We start from the raw sequence: 14,444 nt of genomic DNA on the forward strand, positions 1-14,444 counted from the left end.
TATACTTTCGTCGACGATGCATATAGCACACACAGAGAGAGAGACTCTCGCAAGCGGAAGCACGATAATTAATTTACAATTGTTTTCCGCAATCTGTTCGTTTTATTAATTATTAGTTAAAATGATAAATCTTTACTAAATGTAAATTGTACGCATGCCAGTCTCTGTTTGATCAAATTATACTAACGTTTATTCAACCGAGAACGCGTTGCTCGCCAATTGTATGTCAAATATTTGAATGTTTTTCTTATGAATTTACACGCGTAAACAGACACGCGCGATATCACGTACCTACATATATGCATTCTTCGTGCAATATGTAAAACGTGTAAACGGGATTTCTACAAACGCGTAATCTCCATCAGTTTGCATACGTGTGTCCATTATAGGTTCACTTTTGTACGTGGCCGCGTGTACGTGTGCGCGTGTGGATGTGTGCCTTTGCGAATTCCACTGGTATAAAATGGCCATCACGTGACTGGATTGCAATTGCCGAACTTTGAATATCCATGTAAAACGAGAGATGGGATGTGAGAGAAAAGGGAGAGAACAAGGAGAGAGGAACAGGTGCTGACAGGTAGAAGAAAAACCGTCGATATATTCTTCGCGAATGATTTTTGCTACGTATTTGATAGCTCGATCAAAATGATAGACGGCTATTGCAATTGATTTATGGCCAGTCTGGGAAATTTCAAGTAGTAGTAGGTGCAAACACTCTGTTCCTATAAATGATAACTCGATAAATAATAAGACGCGATTCGTCAGGTGAGAAATACTACAAGAGAAACTTTGTCGTACATACATCGGAATGAATAAGAGCCTAACAATTTTACTCTTTATACAATAAAAAATGTCGCTTTATATTTTTTTCAAGCGAAATAAAAATAATGAAGAATAATCACAGGTTTATATGCCTTGCGCAACTTATCGATCGAAATAATTCTGTCCGCGAGTTTTCTCCGTTAATCCGGAATTCATGAATGAAATTCGCGTGGAAAAGAAAGGAATTTAACGCGGTCTCGTCTAGAGGATCTCGATGCGTGCGTGAAACGTGTGCCACGTGTCATCTGATTGATCGGCAAGTTTTAAATGGCCATAGAAATGGAGAGAAAGAATAAAATTCCGAGCTTGACAGGCTCCTCACTCCGTCGAGTGTCCATGACAGAATTTTCTCGAGAGCGACCATCCGCGCGCAGTCGTCAACGGTGTGTTAAATTTTGTGCGGAATCGTTGTACGTAAATGTTGTTGGAAAAGTTTCCAACGCTGTCCCACGCGTATTACTTGATCCGCCGCTACTGTTGTGCCGGACAGGGAAATGCTTAAACTATCTTCCACGAATTAACTTTACAACGTGTTTGCGAAATGAATTTTGTAGCTGAAAAGAATGTGTAAGCTCGAAAAGTTGGATTTTTGAAAGAAAAAGAAATTATAATTCTCAGAGTATGGATGTGAAGTCGATCGATCAAGTTGAAAAGCTTTCGCAAACTAACACAAATCTCTCTCTGGCATGTACTTGAATGCTTTAATTAAAAAACAAATTTATGCGAGATCATAAATCTTTTATTAAAATAAAATTATCTTGTTATTAATCTTTTTTTTAATTATCGATTTAATTATCCAGCAATTTATATCGTTATTCGATAAATTATGAAGCTCATATTCTCGATTGCAATTACGTAAGAAAATAATTTTAGACTATTATTTGCACGGAATTATTTTCGCGAACAAATTCGTTTTGCATGGGATTCAATTTTACGATTATCTCTTTAACACAAGTGTTGCCAATTTTAGCAGGATCGCGATCTGATATCTTAATGTATTCATTCCCTTTTCTCATTCCTTTTCGCTCCATTTCTTTCCTTATATACAAAGATAGTCGAAGCATTAGTATCGAATCAAACGATATGTCAAATCGTACCCGCAAGAAGATTAAGAAAAGAACCGAGAAAAGAAGAAGCCATTCTCGCGCGAGACTCTTTCCTTCCGTAAGATTTCCTTCCTTAATCATCTTTCGTTTTACCAGCGCTTCTGAGAGGAATAGAACAAAGAAATCGTTGCACCGACAAATGCCTCGATATAATAATACACCCTCTCGATATCGTGTGATATCAAATTTTTATATCAAGTTCAATTTTTATATCACATTTGTATCGTTCTTTCTCGACCAACACTTAATTAACGTTGGCCGTATCGTGTAAAGCGATAACAATTTTTTTTACGATATGTCATAATACAATAAAGTCAAATGGTGATATTCAGAGTAATCGTGAAAGCTCCCCAAATTCGATTATTCGCAGTTACGCATCGATGAAAAAAAGAGAGATTTAACAGGATTTGACAACACGAGCGAAAATTATTTCTGCAGAATGATTCGCGTTACACGCGACTGATCAAATATCGGTGCACCGAACGAGCCCTGCATGCTTGGCGAAATGCGAAAAAGAGAGAGAGAAAAAAAGAATCGTGGCGAGCATACACACACGGTATAGGATCGGTATTTGTCCACCAATATAGGCGCCACAAAGAGAGAAGGAAAGAAGAGAGATCTATTGCAATCCACCCACAGTAAAAACAAAAGATGACTTTTGGCGCGAGTTGCACATAAGCCGTAGAAATATATTGAAAACTTACAAGGGTTCTGAAAATATAGACATACGCTTGGTATTTATGTGCGACGTTAAATTCCGAGATCGATAACGCGTCGAATCTCGTTGGCGAAAGAGGTGGCTCTTGTGAAGCTATGTCCTCACTGGAGCAACATTTTGTTGATGTGCGAGTAAGAATCGCGTTCCTTCTCGCGAGGAATCTCATCACCGATATTTGAGAGGTAAGGATAATTGATCCGGAACGTGCTCTTACCTTCTCAGAGTCGCCAATCGTTGCTCCTGCGCCGTGATGTAGCCGTTTAACGTGTCAATCAGCACGGCTTCCGTTTCAAGCAGCTCCTCCATATCCGCTAAAGCGGTGTAAAGTTCCGCGAGGGCATTCCGTGCCGTTATTGACAGCAAGATCGTTACGACGATCAACAGAGTCGGCCTCCTCCTCATCTCCGACCGATACTGTAATCAACAAATGTCAACTCATTTATAGACATTATAGAATCGTGCACTATATGAACATATACATCATAAATAACATTCGTCCTATATATCCATTTATAAACTTTGCCCGTAAAGTTAGGTCGTGTCAATTATAAATGGATATAAATCAAATTCCACGTGACAGAATTTACGATGATAAACTCCAAAAGGTTTAATATTTCGCTGTTAAAACCGACATTGACTAATATATGACAAATCGATGATTAACTCACTTAGCGTCCGCCTGTGGGGAAAAATAATTTTTTTAATATATACGATATTAATGCTCGATTATCTTGTTTTCTCTCGCTTTTTCACTTCAAAAATGATGAATAAATTATTAATAAAGCCGGTTATTCATGTATTATTCAAATAACAATTTGTACGTTAGTTGCGTGCGTTTATTTCTCGTTAAAGTTTCATCTCAACTCGATATATTATATAACTAGACCGAGCTGCGCTTCGCAAACGCGTATTGACTCGATGTCATCCCGCGGGATTCCATTGTTGCCCGCAAAAGAGCGACGCGAAGGGAGGGCGTCCAAATTTTGCCACGAAACTCTCGTCGGAAGCCACGAAAGACGAGAACGGTGATAATGTGTCGCCACACCACACCACATCACACGACGGTACACGAATCTTCTCCCGCGCGACTATGTTTGCGTTAGGAAAAGTTGCGGTGGAACAGTTGCGAATTCGAGTTTACGCTGATCGTACAACTTACACCTGTCGGATCGACGATTTATTCCGTCACGCCGGCGTAAACTTTTCCCACCTTTTCCATCCTCGGCATCCCTTTAAGCCGCAACGGCCGCAAACCCAGCCCTTCTCCACTTTCTCTCCCTCGTCACCCTCTGCGGTCGCGCTCGAGAGCCGTTCTCGAGAGAGGATTGAGAGTGCGAGGTGTGTCAATACTCGAATAACTCGGTGTTACGATATTCGATGCTCGTCCATAGCGCCAAGAGATTACGCGCTTAGAGGTTTAAGGGATTGGGACTGCTACTCCGGAAACATTCGTAAATGATACGGTCGCGGTCGATACTGTACGTTTAAGCTTGTCGGTGTGATACGACGTGGTTTACCCTATTATGCAGAGGTAATAAATGATTCCGATGAGCGATTATCTCAAGTTTATGACGTCGATCCTCGTAAAACTCTAGAAACGTTGTGCCAGCATTGTGTACCTACTTGTACGCCAGTAGCACCGATTCTCCAAAATTGTTCTCGTGCTATCGTGCCTCTGTATTAATATTTCGATTTATCCCCTCGTATAAAAGCGCGCGAATAAATTATTAATTTACTTGAATTATTTATCATCGTACAATCTATACAAATGGTTTCTCTCGAATCAAGTGGAAGATGTATAAAATAAATTAACAATTAATATAATAACTTTATAGTGTGCATATAACTATAATAATAAATTAATAAATTTTGATGACCACGCGCAACCACCGACTAGTTATAATTAATTACTCGATGAAAGCCTTCGAAATGTTATCCATATTGCGAGAGCTCTATTATCCGCTGTATTAACCGGATCCGGAGGAAGCGAACCAGAAGAATCACAAATATCCGTAAAATCAGGGGAAAAAAAAACGTTATTTAATTAATAATTTTATGAAATTCTTTTTCATTTCTTGTAGAAAATTTTATTCAAAATTTCTGTGAAAAATTTGTTTCAAATTAATAATTTACGCCCTTTGATGTTCGTTTGTTGACATTTCTCTGCGCTGGTTTGCTTAGTCTACACCTGACTTTAAGCAAGCAAGAGCATGCACAACAGATTTTGCGATAAATGATAATTTTTTCTGCAAACACAAAACTGAGAGAGAAAATTAGAGAAGTGAAGATGCGTTGGCGAAATAACAATGAGCGCTATTTTTTTTTCCATTTTTTTTTCCTGTTCTTTTTCGCTCCGCTGCAACGGCCCTAATTATATGCATACCGTAAATTGACTTGCCCCTGCTGCCTCATTCTTTTTATCTCGATAATCGAGCTTGAAAGCATCTTTGAGGTCAATTCAACACGACCACGTGCATGGTTGTGCTATAAAATGCACGCGTTGTTGGACATATACTCGGTGACTCAAAGACTTCTCCATCTTGGTACGGACAAACTTCCTTTACAGATTTTCGCTGCACGCGATCCTTCTTTTTACCTTCTATCAACAGCTTTCACTTAGGTCCGCTCTTTTCCCTGATTCTTTCGGTTTTATCTTGCCCTTTTTGTCAGGGCTTCTCGAAATAATGTTCCCTTTACAGCAACGGATTAAAGTACACTTGGAAAGCTCGAGAGCTTCGTTTCGATGTCTTTTATCTTTTTGTCAAAAATTTGAGAATTAAGAAAACAAGAGGGATTAAGTTAAAAAGAAGATTAAAGTATTATTTAAAAAATTAAAATAAAAGAAAATATTAATTGTGTTGAAAAAATTGATACTTATTCATTGTGTTGCGCAAAGTTACTCCGGTTAATGTCTATTCCACAACTTACGATAGATAAAATTACATAAAAGAGTATCTTTATTATAACATTATACGGCTAGTATTATACACGTCTGTCGTAAATGGTTCTAGTACTCTGTAAATCGCTCTCCGAGTTATCCAATCAAATCAAAGTTTCCCAACCACTACTTCTCAACCAGGCGGAAGTACGCAGAACAAATTTATAGAGAAAATTGCCGAAAGGTTTTCGAAAACGTCCACATGCGTTCCGTTCGCTCCGGTTTTACCGAGTAAAAAGCACGCATAGAAGACAACGTAACATAAGTGGCGTGGCACTTTTTTTCCTTTTATATGCTCCAGATAATCTTCTTTTTTCCCCCATTCCTCCGTTGCTCCTTTTAGAACTTAAGCCCGGTAACTCGCGGTAACTCGTTCCACGAGAGAGCTTTTTCTTTCGCGGGGAAGCGCTTAATTAATGCCGATCCTTCGGCGAGATTACGGCGAGCTCGTCCGAATTTTTCCAACAGAAGGAATTCAAAAAGATTACTTCCACTTTGCTTTCCCATAGTCCGCGAAGATTCCGCGTTAATTAGCAATTAACCAAGTTCATTCAGGGTTCTCCTTCCGTGCGATAGATACAATTTGTTGGCGCCTGCCTCTCTTTGTTTCATTCTCGTTGATCGAGCGTACAACGTTAATCTCAGTCTCGACAACATCTCTCTATATATATATATCTCTAATCAGCGAGTAGACAGCTGACGCGACGCGACAAGCTGTCAAACCTAAAAGAAAGGGCCAAGAGTTTTTCAACATCTCTCTCTCTCTCTCTCTCTGATCTCTGAAATTTGATTCTCCAAATCGGCTTACCGCGCGGCCGCGTTTGACCACGACGCATGTGCTATTCGCTTTTGGGTTCGCGAGAGGGTGACCGTGAATGTCGCTAATAAGATCGCCGTTACGACAGCTCGCGCGAGCAAAAGAGACGCGGCTTTGAAAGCGCGTCGCAGCTTCAAAATGGTAATTTCACGGCTTCGCGAGCATCTCGCCCGCGGCCAATTTAATTCCGGATGGATGATCGCGCCATCTCACTTGTGCCGTGTCCCTCTATTTTTCTCCGTCTGCCTTTGTCTACCCCGGTACCCGGGATATCATCCGATTCCGCTCGTTCGAACTCGTTTTATATACCCGGGGCGCGACCTTGCGACTTCTCTATCCGCTCGTTTCTTTTTTTTTTCTCTCTCTCTCCAAGAGAGAGAGAGAGAGGCTGGCTCACTCTCGCACCTCTGTACGATCAACTCTCTTTTATCTCTTTTCCCTCTTTTTTTTTGTCTCGCGTTCCAATGGCACTCCAAACCTTTTTCTCTTTCCCTCGAATTATTTCAATGGAAATTGCTTCTCGTTAGTATCGATCCGCATTTATAACACACGAAACTTTCCAATCGTCATTATCGGAGGCGATCGAGCGTTCTCTTGAATCTTGATACTTGACTGATCTTACAATCGATTATTAACTCTTTAAAGTCTTTCGACCATTAATGCGCAAACGACGAAAGGAAAATTATTTGATTTATATACGTGTAATTTGAAAAATATATCGAAAAATGCGTATTAAAGGGAATATTTAACAAATAGCAATATGGAGAGAGAGAGAGATTCGCTGTTAAAAAAATTGATCGTAAAAATTGTTTACGAGCGAAAATTGTACCGAACAAAGTTATGTCTATCTAAATTTCTCCCACCGCGCGTTATATATCCATCATTTTGCTCCAACTCAAATTAATTTAATACCGAAGCGCTCTTATTATTCCGATCCCGTCAAGATTCTCACAGTTCGGAATTTTGACGAGAAATTCTCCTCGGCTAAGTTCATCGATTCTATACCTCATTGAACTTACTCTACTCGACACAGCCAGATTGAGCAAATGAGTAGGAAACACTTTGCGCGACAGATATTGTCTTCTTATATTTACGATCAATTAAAAGATGTAAAAGTATCCTCATTGATGAGATTTGTCTTTTCCGTACAAATATCTAAAGGAATCAAAATATATTTTATCTCAATACACAATATTTGTAATAACGTAATGGTCAATTATCGAGATGTCTTGCAAAAAATATTACTTAAAAAATAATCAGATTTTTGTTGTTGCAATCTCGTTCAGATTCATCTGTCAAACTCTTTTGAAGGAAATAAAAAAATGACAAAGCGAGTTTCCCCGTGTAAAAGCCAACGAGGTTTGAGAAACCGGACTAATGTAATGTGAAATTTCGAAACTCGGAAGTATCGCGTCTCTATATGCATCGCGCGGTCACTTACAAATGCCGCGCTCGTGAAATGAGAGGTGAACTTGGTTTGGAGAAGAAGGGAGCTGCATATCCCTTCGGTAATTAAACTTAAACTTCTCTCGGAAAACGATAGCGTGCATGTGGGTATGGGTGCGCGCACCTATATACATATCTAGGCGACTGGTATATCCGAGAGTATTTCGTTAGCAAGTTCATGGAGAGAGGTTGATTTTCCTGATAAGTAGGCAAGTGCGGCGGGTATCACGACGGGACGTCGAATGGTTTCGCCAAGAACTTGGCAGACATGTCAAGTTACCTGTTCTAAGCACTCTATATACGCTCTGCTATTTCCTCGATGTGAAACATACCATAAAATGTCGCGATATTCTTTGAGTCGATTCGTTACATATATTAATATCATTTCTACAGATATATCACAACACAGAAAAAACAGTATCCTTGAGAGAATGCAAATATGCCTGATTCAAGTATATTTTATTCTTATAATAGCGCCAAATATAAATAATTTTGGATAAAGGATAATTTAGCCTTAAAACAGAGTGCAAAATATTCTTGGTTGAAATTTACTTATAAATATTGCAAGGACAAGTGACAAGTGTGCATCGAATATAAGGGGTACTTTCAAATATATATAATAATTCTTAGTTCAAATGTGACTAAGTTTGTTTTTACCATATGCGATTTTTAAAACAAGAATATATCTTAAGGATAAAATATACTTTACACAAACTTATTTATTATTAAGGCAAATGAAAATTTGTGATTACAAAGAGCATTATATGCTTAAATCAATCAAATAGCGTTCAAGAATAAAAATATACTTGAATCGAGGATTCCTTTTTTTCTGTGAAGACTTTAGTTTCATAAAGTAACAAATTATATAAGCACGAATAACAAAAGTCGACTGAATAATTCAATCGTTTCGATGTAGCGATATTATCGTCAAAGTATCGACATCGTTTGACGTGTCTATTTCACATGTTCTGTAGCGAATCTCATGTTAGTCGTCGTGCGAATATAAACTGGCTGTTTATACGAGCTATGAACTAGTGGACGATGAATTATTCGCAACCACTTTTCCCTTCCTATCGCAATCTAGCTTTCCAGCTCGAACAACCCTAGATATGTCAGATATTTTTACACGTGTAGTTTTTCTTCGTTCGTCTGCATAAATTCGATCGTTTATCGAGAAAAGATTTGTCGCCTTTAATCAGGTTATAGGTCGATAAATTAATAAGAGTTTATTATCCGATAACGAAATAAGAAAATGTTATCGAAAATTGGAGCAAAGTAAGCAGTAAAATCAGATGTGAGTAATTAATTCAATTAAATTGAAATTGGAATCACGCAAATGTTGTTGAACAATATTAAATAAAAGAATAAACAATTGATATTAATGAAATATTCAATTTATACAATATCACACAGTTAATTTATATTAAATTATTAATTTGATATAATTATGCGGTGATATTTCTATAACTTAATAATTATACAGAAACAAGGGATTACATTTTTACATAATACATCTGTACTTGGGAAAATTACTCCGAGGGAAAATTATTGAAATAACGAATAAAACAGATAATGGAAAAGAAACAAGACAATAATCGATGGACTTCGGTGTACGCGCGTTTCTCGTCTTTCTCGCGAGCTTTCAACGTTTGCTTCTCCAGGCAAGGTTGAGAGAGCCGAAACGTGTGTGTGTGTGCACAGTTGGGGTCGGGAAAACGTTTCGGATCAGTTTCCAAGCCGGCCTCCTTCTTTTTTCTCCCCATCCCTATCGACAACCATGAACCTGTCCGACCCGCGGCGAAATGCGGAACGTCCACCAGGGATGGGCTTATCGAACGCCTGGCAACGTTCCCCATTTTATTTCGCGGCGGGGTTCTCGTTCTCGGATTTTTATCGCCGACCGCGTATACTACGCGTGTCGTTTCTCTCGCGCGTTTCGCATCTCTACGACGAGATCTTACCAATATTTCACGCGTCTTTTTTCCCTCCCGTGTTAGACACAAATGTCCGAAGGCGTCTCCGATAAAAGGCATCGTCGCTTATCCAATGTGGATCCATATATCTATCGCGCGGCAATTAAGAAAAAGTAATAATTCGGAGGAACATTTTAGAATCGCGAAGATTCCACACAAATGCTGAAAATGTAAAATGAGAAGAGTTAATAATAATTATCCGACCACTTTATCCGGCAAAGCGACAAGTCTGAGGACACCTGAAAATTGGTTTCCGAGCAAAATTTGTGTAATGGAACTGTCAAAATGCCACAGTTAAAACGCGAACCAAAGTTGTCCTCCGATTCCGGATCGTTATAGCACGGCGGGTTCTAATTTTGATTCTATTTAATTTCTGCAAGTTACTCATTCCCCCAGCGGTGTGACAAGAAGTTCAGAACTTTCCGACAAGCAGAGTTCACGACTAGAGTTTACTCTCTCTCCCTCTCTCGTTAAAATCTACCGTATGGTCCTCAACGTTTTATAAGATTGCATAACAATGCTCATTATTTACGACGCTGCGTCGTTGAAGAAGCGTTAATTACATTCTCGTTTGCGTGGCCATACATAATGAAGATTCGATTCGAGGAAAAACCACAGTTGATAATGTGTAATAGGAAAAATGTAGAAAAATGTCGTTGTTTTCTTTTCGTTACGTCGTGCAATGCGCGCGTTACTCTTTTCGCGTTCTTTAAATGAAAGAGAACTCGCGCACGTGGTAGGTACTTCAGCGTACTTCCATAAAAGTAATTGATTTCATCCGTTTTTACAGTGTTTTGTTGCGCGCTTTTGTTCCGTCGACTCTGTTACCATCGCGCTCTTATGTCCACCTGCACTCTTTAAATTAAAGAGGATGTGCGCCGAATACGTATGTCATTTTTCTTTTAGCGTCTCTCTTTTCAATTAAATCACGCGAAAGAACCAATGGCACGGATGAAAGATTCATCATCGATTATAAGCACATTTCAAAGACAGACATCATTTATTAAATAGCTTTGTTTATAAAATAAATGGAACGACCACCTTTATTAATTTCCTAAAATAATACCCAAAATATTTTATCATCTATGGAATTTGAGAGAGAAATCATTATTTAAATTATTTACATATTTAAAGTCTTTATATAGCGAGAAATTTATATTTAAAATAATTATTTTTATACTTCCTACGTGTGTTACATTAAGATAAAATTATATATTTCAAATACAATTTTAATTCACTCAAAAATAAACAATTATTTTATAACAATCATTTATAATATACGAAGGAGGAAAAATAAATTGTATAAATATCATAATATTATATTTTTCATCTCCGCGCATCAAAATATTAAATAAGATATCATATGCCATACAATTACAAACGTATAATAACAACAACGACGACGATCGTATACACATTTCTAATTTATATAGTCAGAGCTGACTAAAAGCATTGCATTTTCTCTTCTCTCCTCAAAAACCAAAAATGTCAGAATATGACATTACACGACGATTACGTAATATTATGACGTGAAACATTGCAGTCATGCGTGTAATACGTATACAAAATTATCCATAGAGGATATATGATTAAAAATAATACTAAAACAGAGAGAGAAGAGAAAGAGAGAGAGAGTAATCCGCGAGATTTGGAGCGCCGTAAATCCTGCAAGGCGAAACGCAACGGGCGTTACGTCACGCCACCCCCAAACGTATGTAATCCATAGTCACCCCCGAAATTTCGCGGGCCGCGTAACATACTTCCGCCCGGCGGAAATGCTCGATGCATCGGCTTCATTCCGGATTCATTCGGAAAATGAATTTTAGATTACAGCGCGCGTTCGAGGCGTATTCCCGCGGTTGCACCTGCGCTGTGTTCTCTCCGAGGGTGAGGCACCGAAAACCGCGCCGCTCGTAATTCGCTATAACGTAGCGCACCGCGGCGCTGCGGTACTCATACACGCGTTTAAATAAATAAGCAAATAAATGAACAAACAAAGCGCGCGCCAGAGAGAGTTTCAAGTTCCGGCGTACGGTTGATCCCGGGCACGGTTCGGTAAATTAATTTAACCCACTAATGCATCGCCGCAGCCCTCGGGGTAAACGTATCGAGAATATTTCGCGTTTTTGCTCGATAAAATCTGATATATATATTTGTTGCATATATTTTTCCTCGCGGTTACACGCGCGCATTATTTGATGTACGAGAGGAAGAGTAACTCGATCAACGGTTCACAGTTGACTAATGCGAGCAGAAACGACGTTTCGAGCGTCATAATGAATAATAAGTGGATGATTCCCAACGCGTACGAGTTTACCCTGGTGCGCACCCCCGCGGCTTTGTTTGTATAAACGTATACTTCCCGCGCATTTCTCTTTCTCTCTCTCTCTCTCTCTCTCTCTCTCTCTCCGTCCGATGGTTTATTATGTTCTTCCTTTGTACCATTATGCTTCGCCGCCGTCCATTTGTCTCCGAGCTCACCTCTCGTATTATGCGTACCGTGTAATGTAGTGCGGAGAGACCAAGCTGTCTCTATATTATATACGTTTTATCACGGGAATAAAATCGCGCGCGCAGTCTTGATTTAGCGCGCAAAACTTTTAATATAAATGTGAAACCGAGAAAATGCACGTATCGCTCTCTCTCTTTCTCTCTTCCTTTTATTCGGACGGATGTCCGGCCGTTAATTAACATCCACTTTTCGGCGTTCTTTGCATTTTTACAATTAGCCACTGCGGAATGGATAGATGTAGGTATATGTACGTATGTATATGTATGTATGTATGTGCGCGTTATGCAAATTCAATTCGCGAAATGCTTATATTTCACGACCTCTGAACTCTCGGGAATAGAAATGACGCTGTTAGTGAACGATATTATACGTTTTTCCCCGACATTTTATTACGGCAGCATCGCCGTGACGCTTCTCATCAAGAATTTTTCTTCCTACATACATATGTATATATAGAGAAAGCGAGACGCGCGTATATATATTATATTACTCCGCAAATGGAATTCTCTACTGATAAAATTATTACTTTATGACTCCAATTAAAAAGCATCGCGATAATCCAAGTAAGCCCTTATATCCACAGCATCTCTCTCCTCGGTCATTTTCATTTCCATCTTATTTATAATACCAAACTCTTCCGACAATGGTGAAATTTCAAAGCGCCCCCGTAATTAACGATCATCCAATTATAACGGCGTTAATTAATTAGGGCTCGCTAGAAAGCGATACGCTCTAGAAATTTTTCTCCATGCGCTTGCAGTAAATCGAAATTATCCATCGTGCGCGCCAGTTTATTCAAAACAACGTCGTCGAAACAAACTACCGTTATCGCATTTATCCTTGTCGCCGATTCCGGGTTCCTGCGCTCAAATTGCACACGCCTGCATCGTCATCGTCAGCGGAATGACGATCACTCACCAGCATCAGCACCAGCCACCGCGTCACGTCGGCACGAAAATCGGAAACGCCGTGCATGGAGTAGGGGACCAGGGAAATGCTAATCCCACGATTTGTAGCGCGACGAGAAATCGCACCGATGCGTGATCACGCGCCGCAATTATCATTTCTGCAAACGTGCAACGGCGACGTGCGGAAGATGCATATCATTGCGACTGGGGGAGCGAATAGCTATCTACATACGTGTGCGTTGATCTCTTTTTTCGAAAAGGAAGAGGAAGGCATATATATATATATATATATATATATATATATATATATGCCTTCCTCTTCCTTTTCGAAAAAAGAGATCAACGCGCACGCTCCAGTTGTGCGGGAAAATATCCCGGTGCCAAACGACGTCAGAAATCAAGGGACTTTGAATAAACTCGGGAATAATGTTATTCTTCTTCTTCTTTCCGAGCTATTGTATACCAATATTTATACAGTCGCCCTCGTCTCTATAATTATTTTTGACAAAATGACATAATCAAATATTAATACAGCGCTCGTTTGGCGAATGAGTTTTAAATATTTGAAAAGTATATGATACTGAAAGGTCTCGTTTTGATAAAAATTGGAGCGCGCTTGGTGAAAGATTGAGAAGCTAAAGAAAGCATCGGCTGTTGGTCGCGGTAGAAAAGTAGCTTACTCGAGTTTATACCACAGGCTGAGCTCTATATGGAGGATTATTTTTGGACATTCTGTCATGCCTTCGTAAGCTCGCTAAGCGAGTTCGTTAAGTAAGCAACACGGCAGTAAAACCAAGAAGAAAGCGCGGTCCGATATTGAAGTTTCTTTAGGATATTTCGCTCGCGGGACATTAACCCTAAGAAATTCTGATTACCCGCTTTGGAATGCTTCCCCGACGTGGCTTATTAAATTTCCAAACTACTTTTATACGGGCACTCCGAGGCCCGCTTATCATTTACCGCCATATTGATACTTTTTCTTTCGGAATTTTGTCTATGGAACGCGTAGTCTATATAAAGTGTATCCGATCGAGGATATATATCCGCCAAGAATTCGATTAATTGAGAAAACGATATATCGCGCGGGCGTTCGATATATAAGACACGCGACAATGAAAAATAGATTTAGCGCTCCATTTAGGAGACGAAAGAAAACCTGTACGACGTGTAACACTTTGATCGATTCTGTGAAAGATTTCCAAAG

The 14,444-nt window shown here is 39.3% G+C and overlaps 1 protein-coding gene across 3 annotated transcripts in view; it reads right to left on the reverse strand.

Annotated features, from left to right (window-relative positions):
* The window catches only part of PH4alphaEFB (prolyl 4-hydroxylase subunit alpha-1), a 152,204-nt gene that overhangs the window by 18,405 nt on the left and 119,355 nt on the right, over positions 1 to 14,444 (reverse strand). For all 3 annotated transcript variants that reach the window (XM_029310522.2, XM_085482195.1, XM_029310521.2), the window contains one exon: positions 2,861 to 3,060. In XM_029310522.2, coding sequence (XP_029166355.2) covers positions 2,861 to 3,060 — 200 coding nt within the window. The remainder of the gene's footprint in view (positions 1 to 2,860; positions 3,061 to 14,444) is intronic.

The sequence above is a fragment of the Nylanderia fulva genome, unplaced genomic scaffold, assembly GCF_048542155.1.
Source record: "Nylanderia fulva isolate GAGA-0341 unplaced genomic scaffold, ASM4854215v1 Scaffold2, whole genome shotgun sequence".
NCBI classification, from domain to species: Eukaryota; Metazoa; Arthropoda; class Insecta; order Hymenoptera; family Formicidae; genus Nylanderia; species Nylanderia fulva.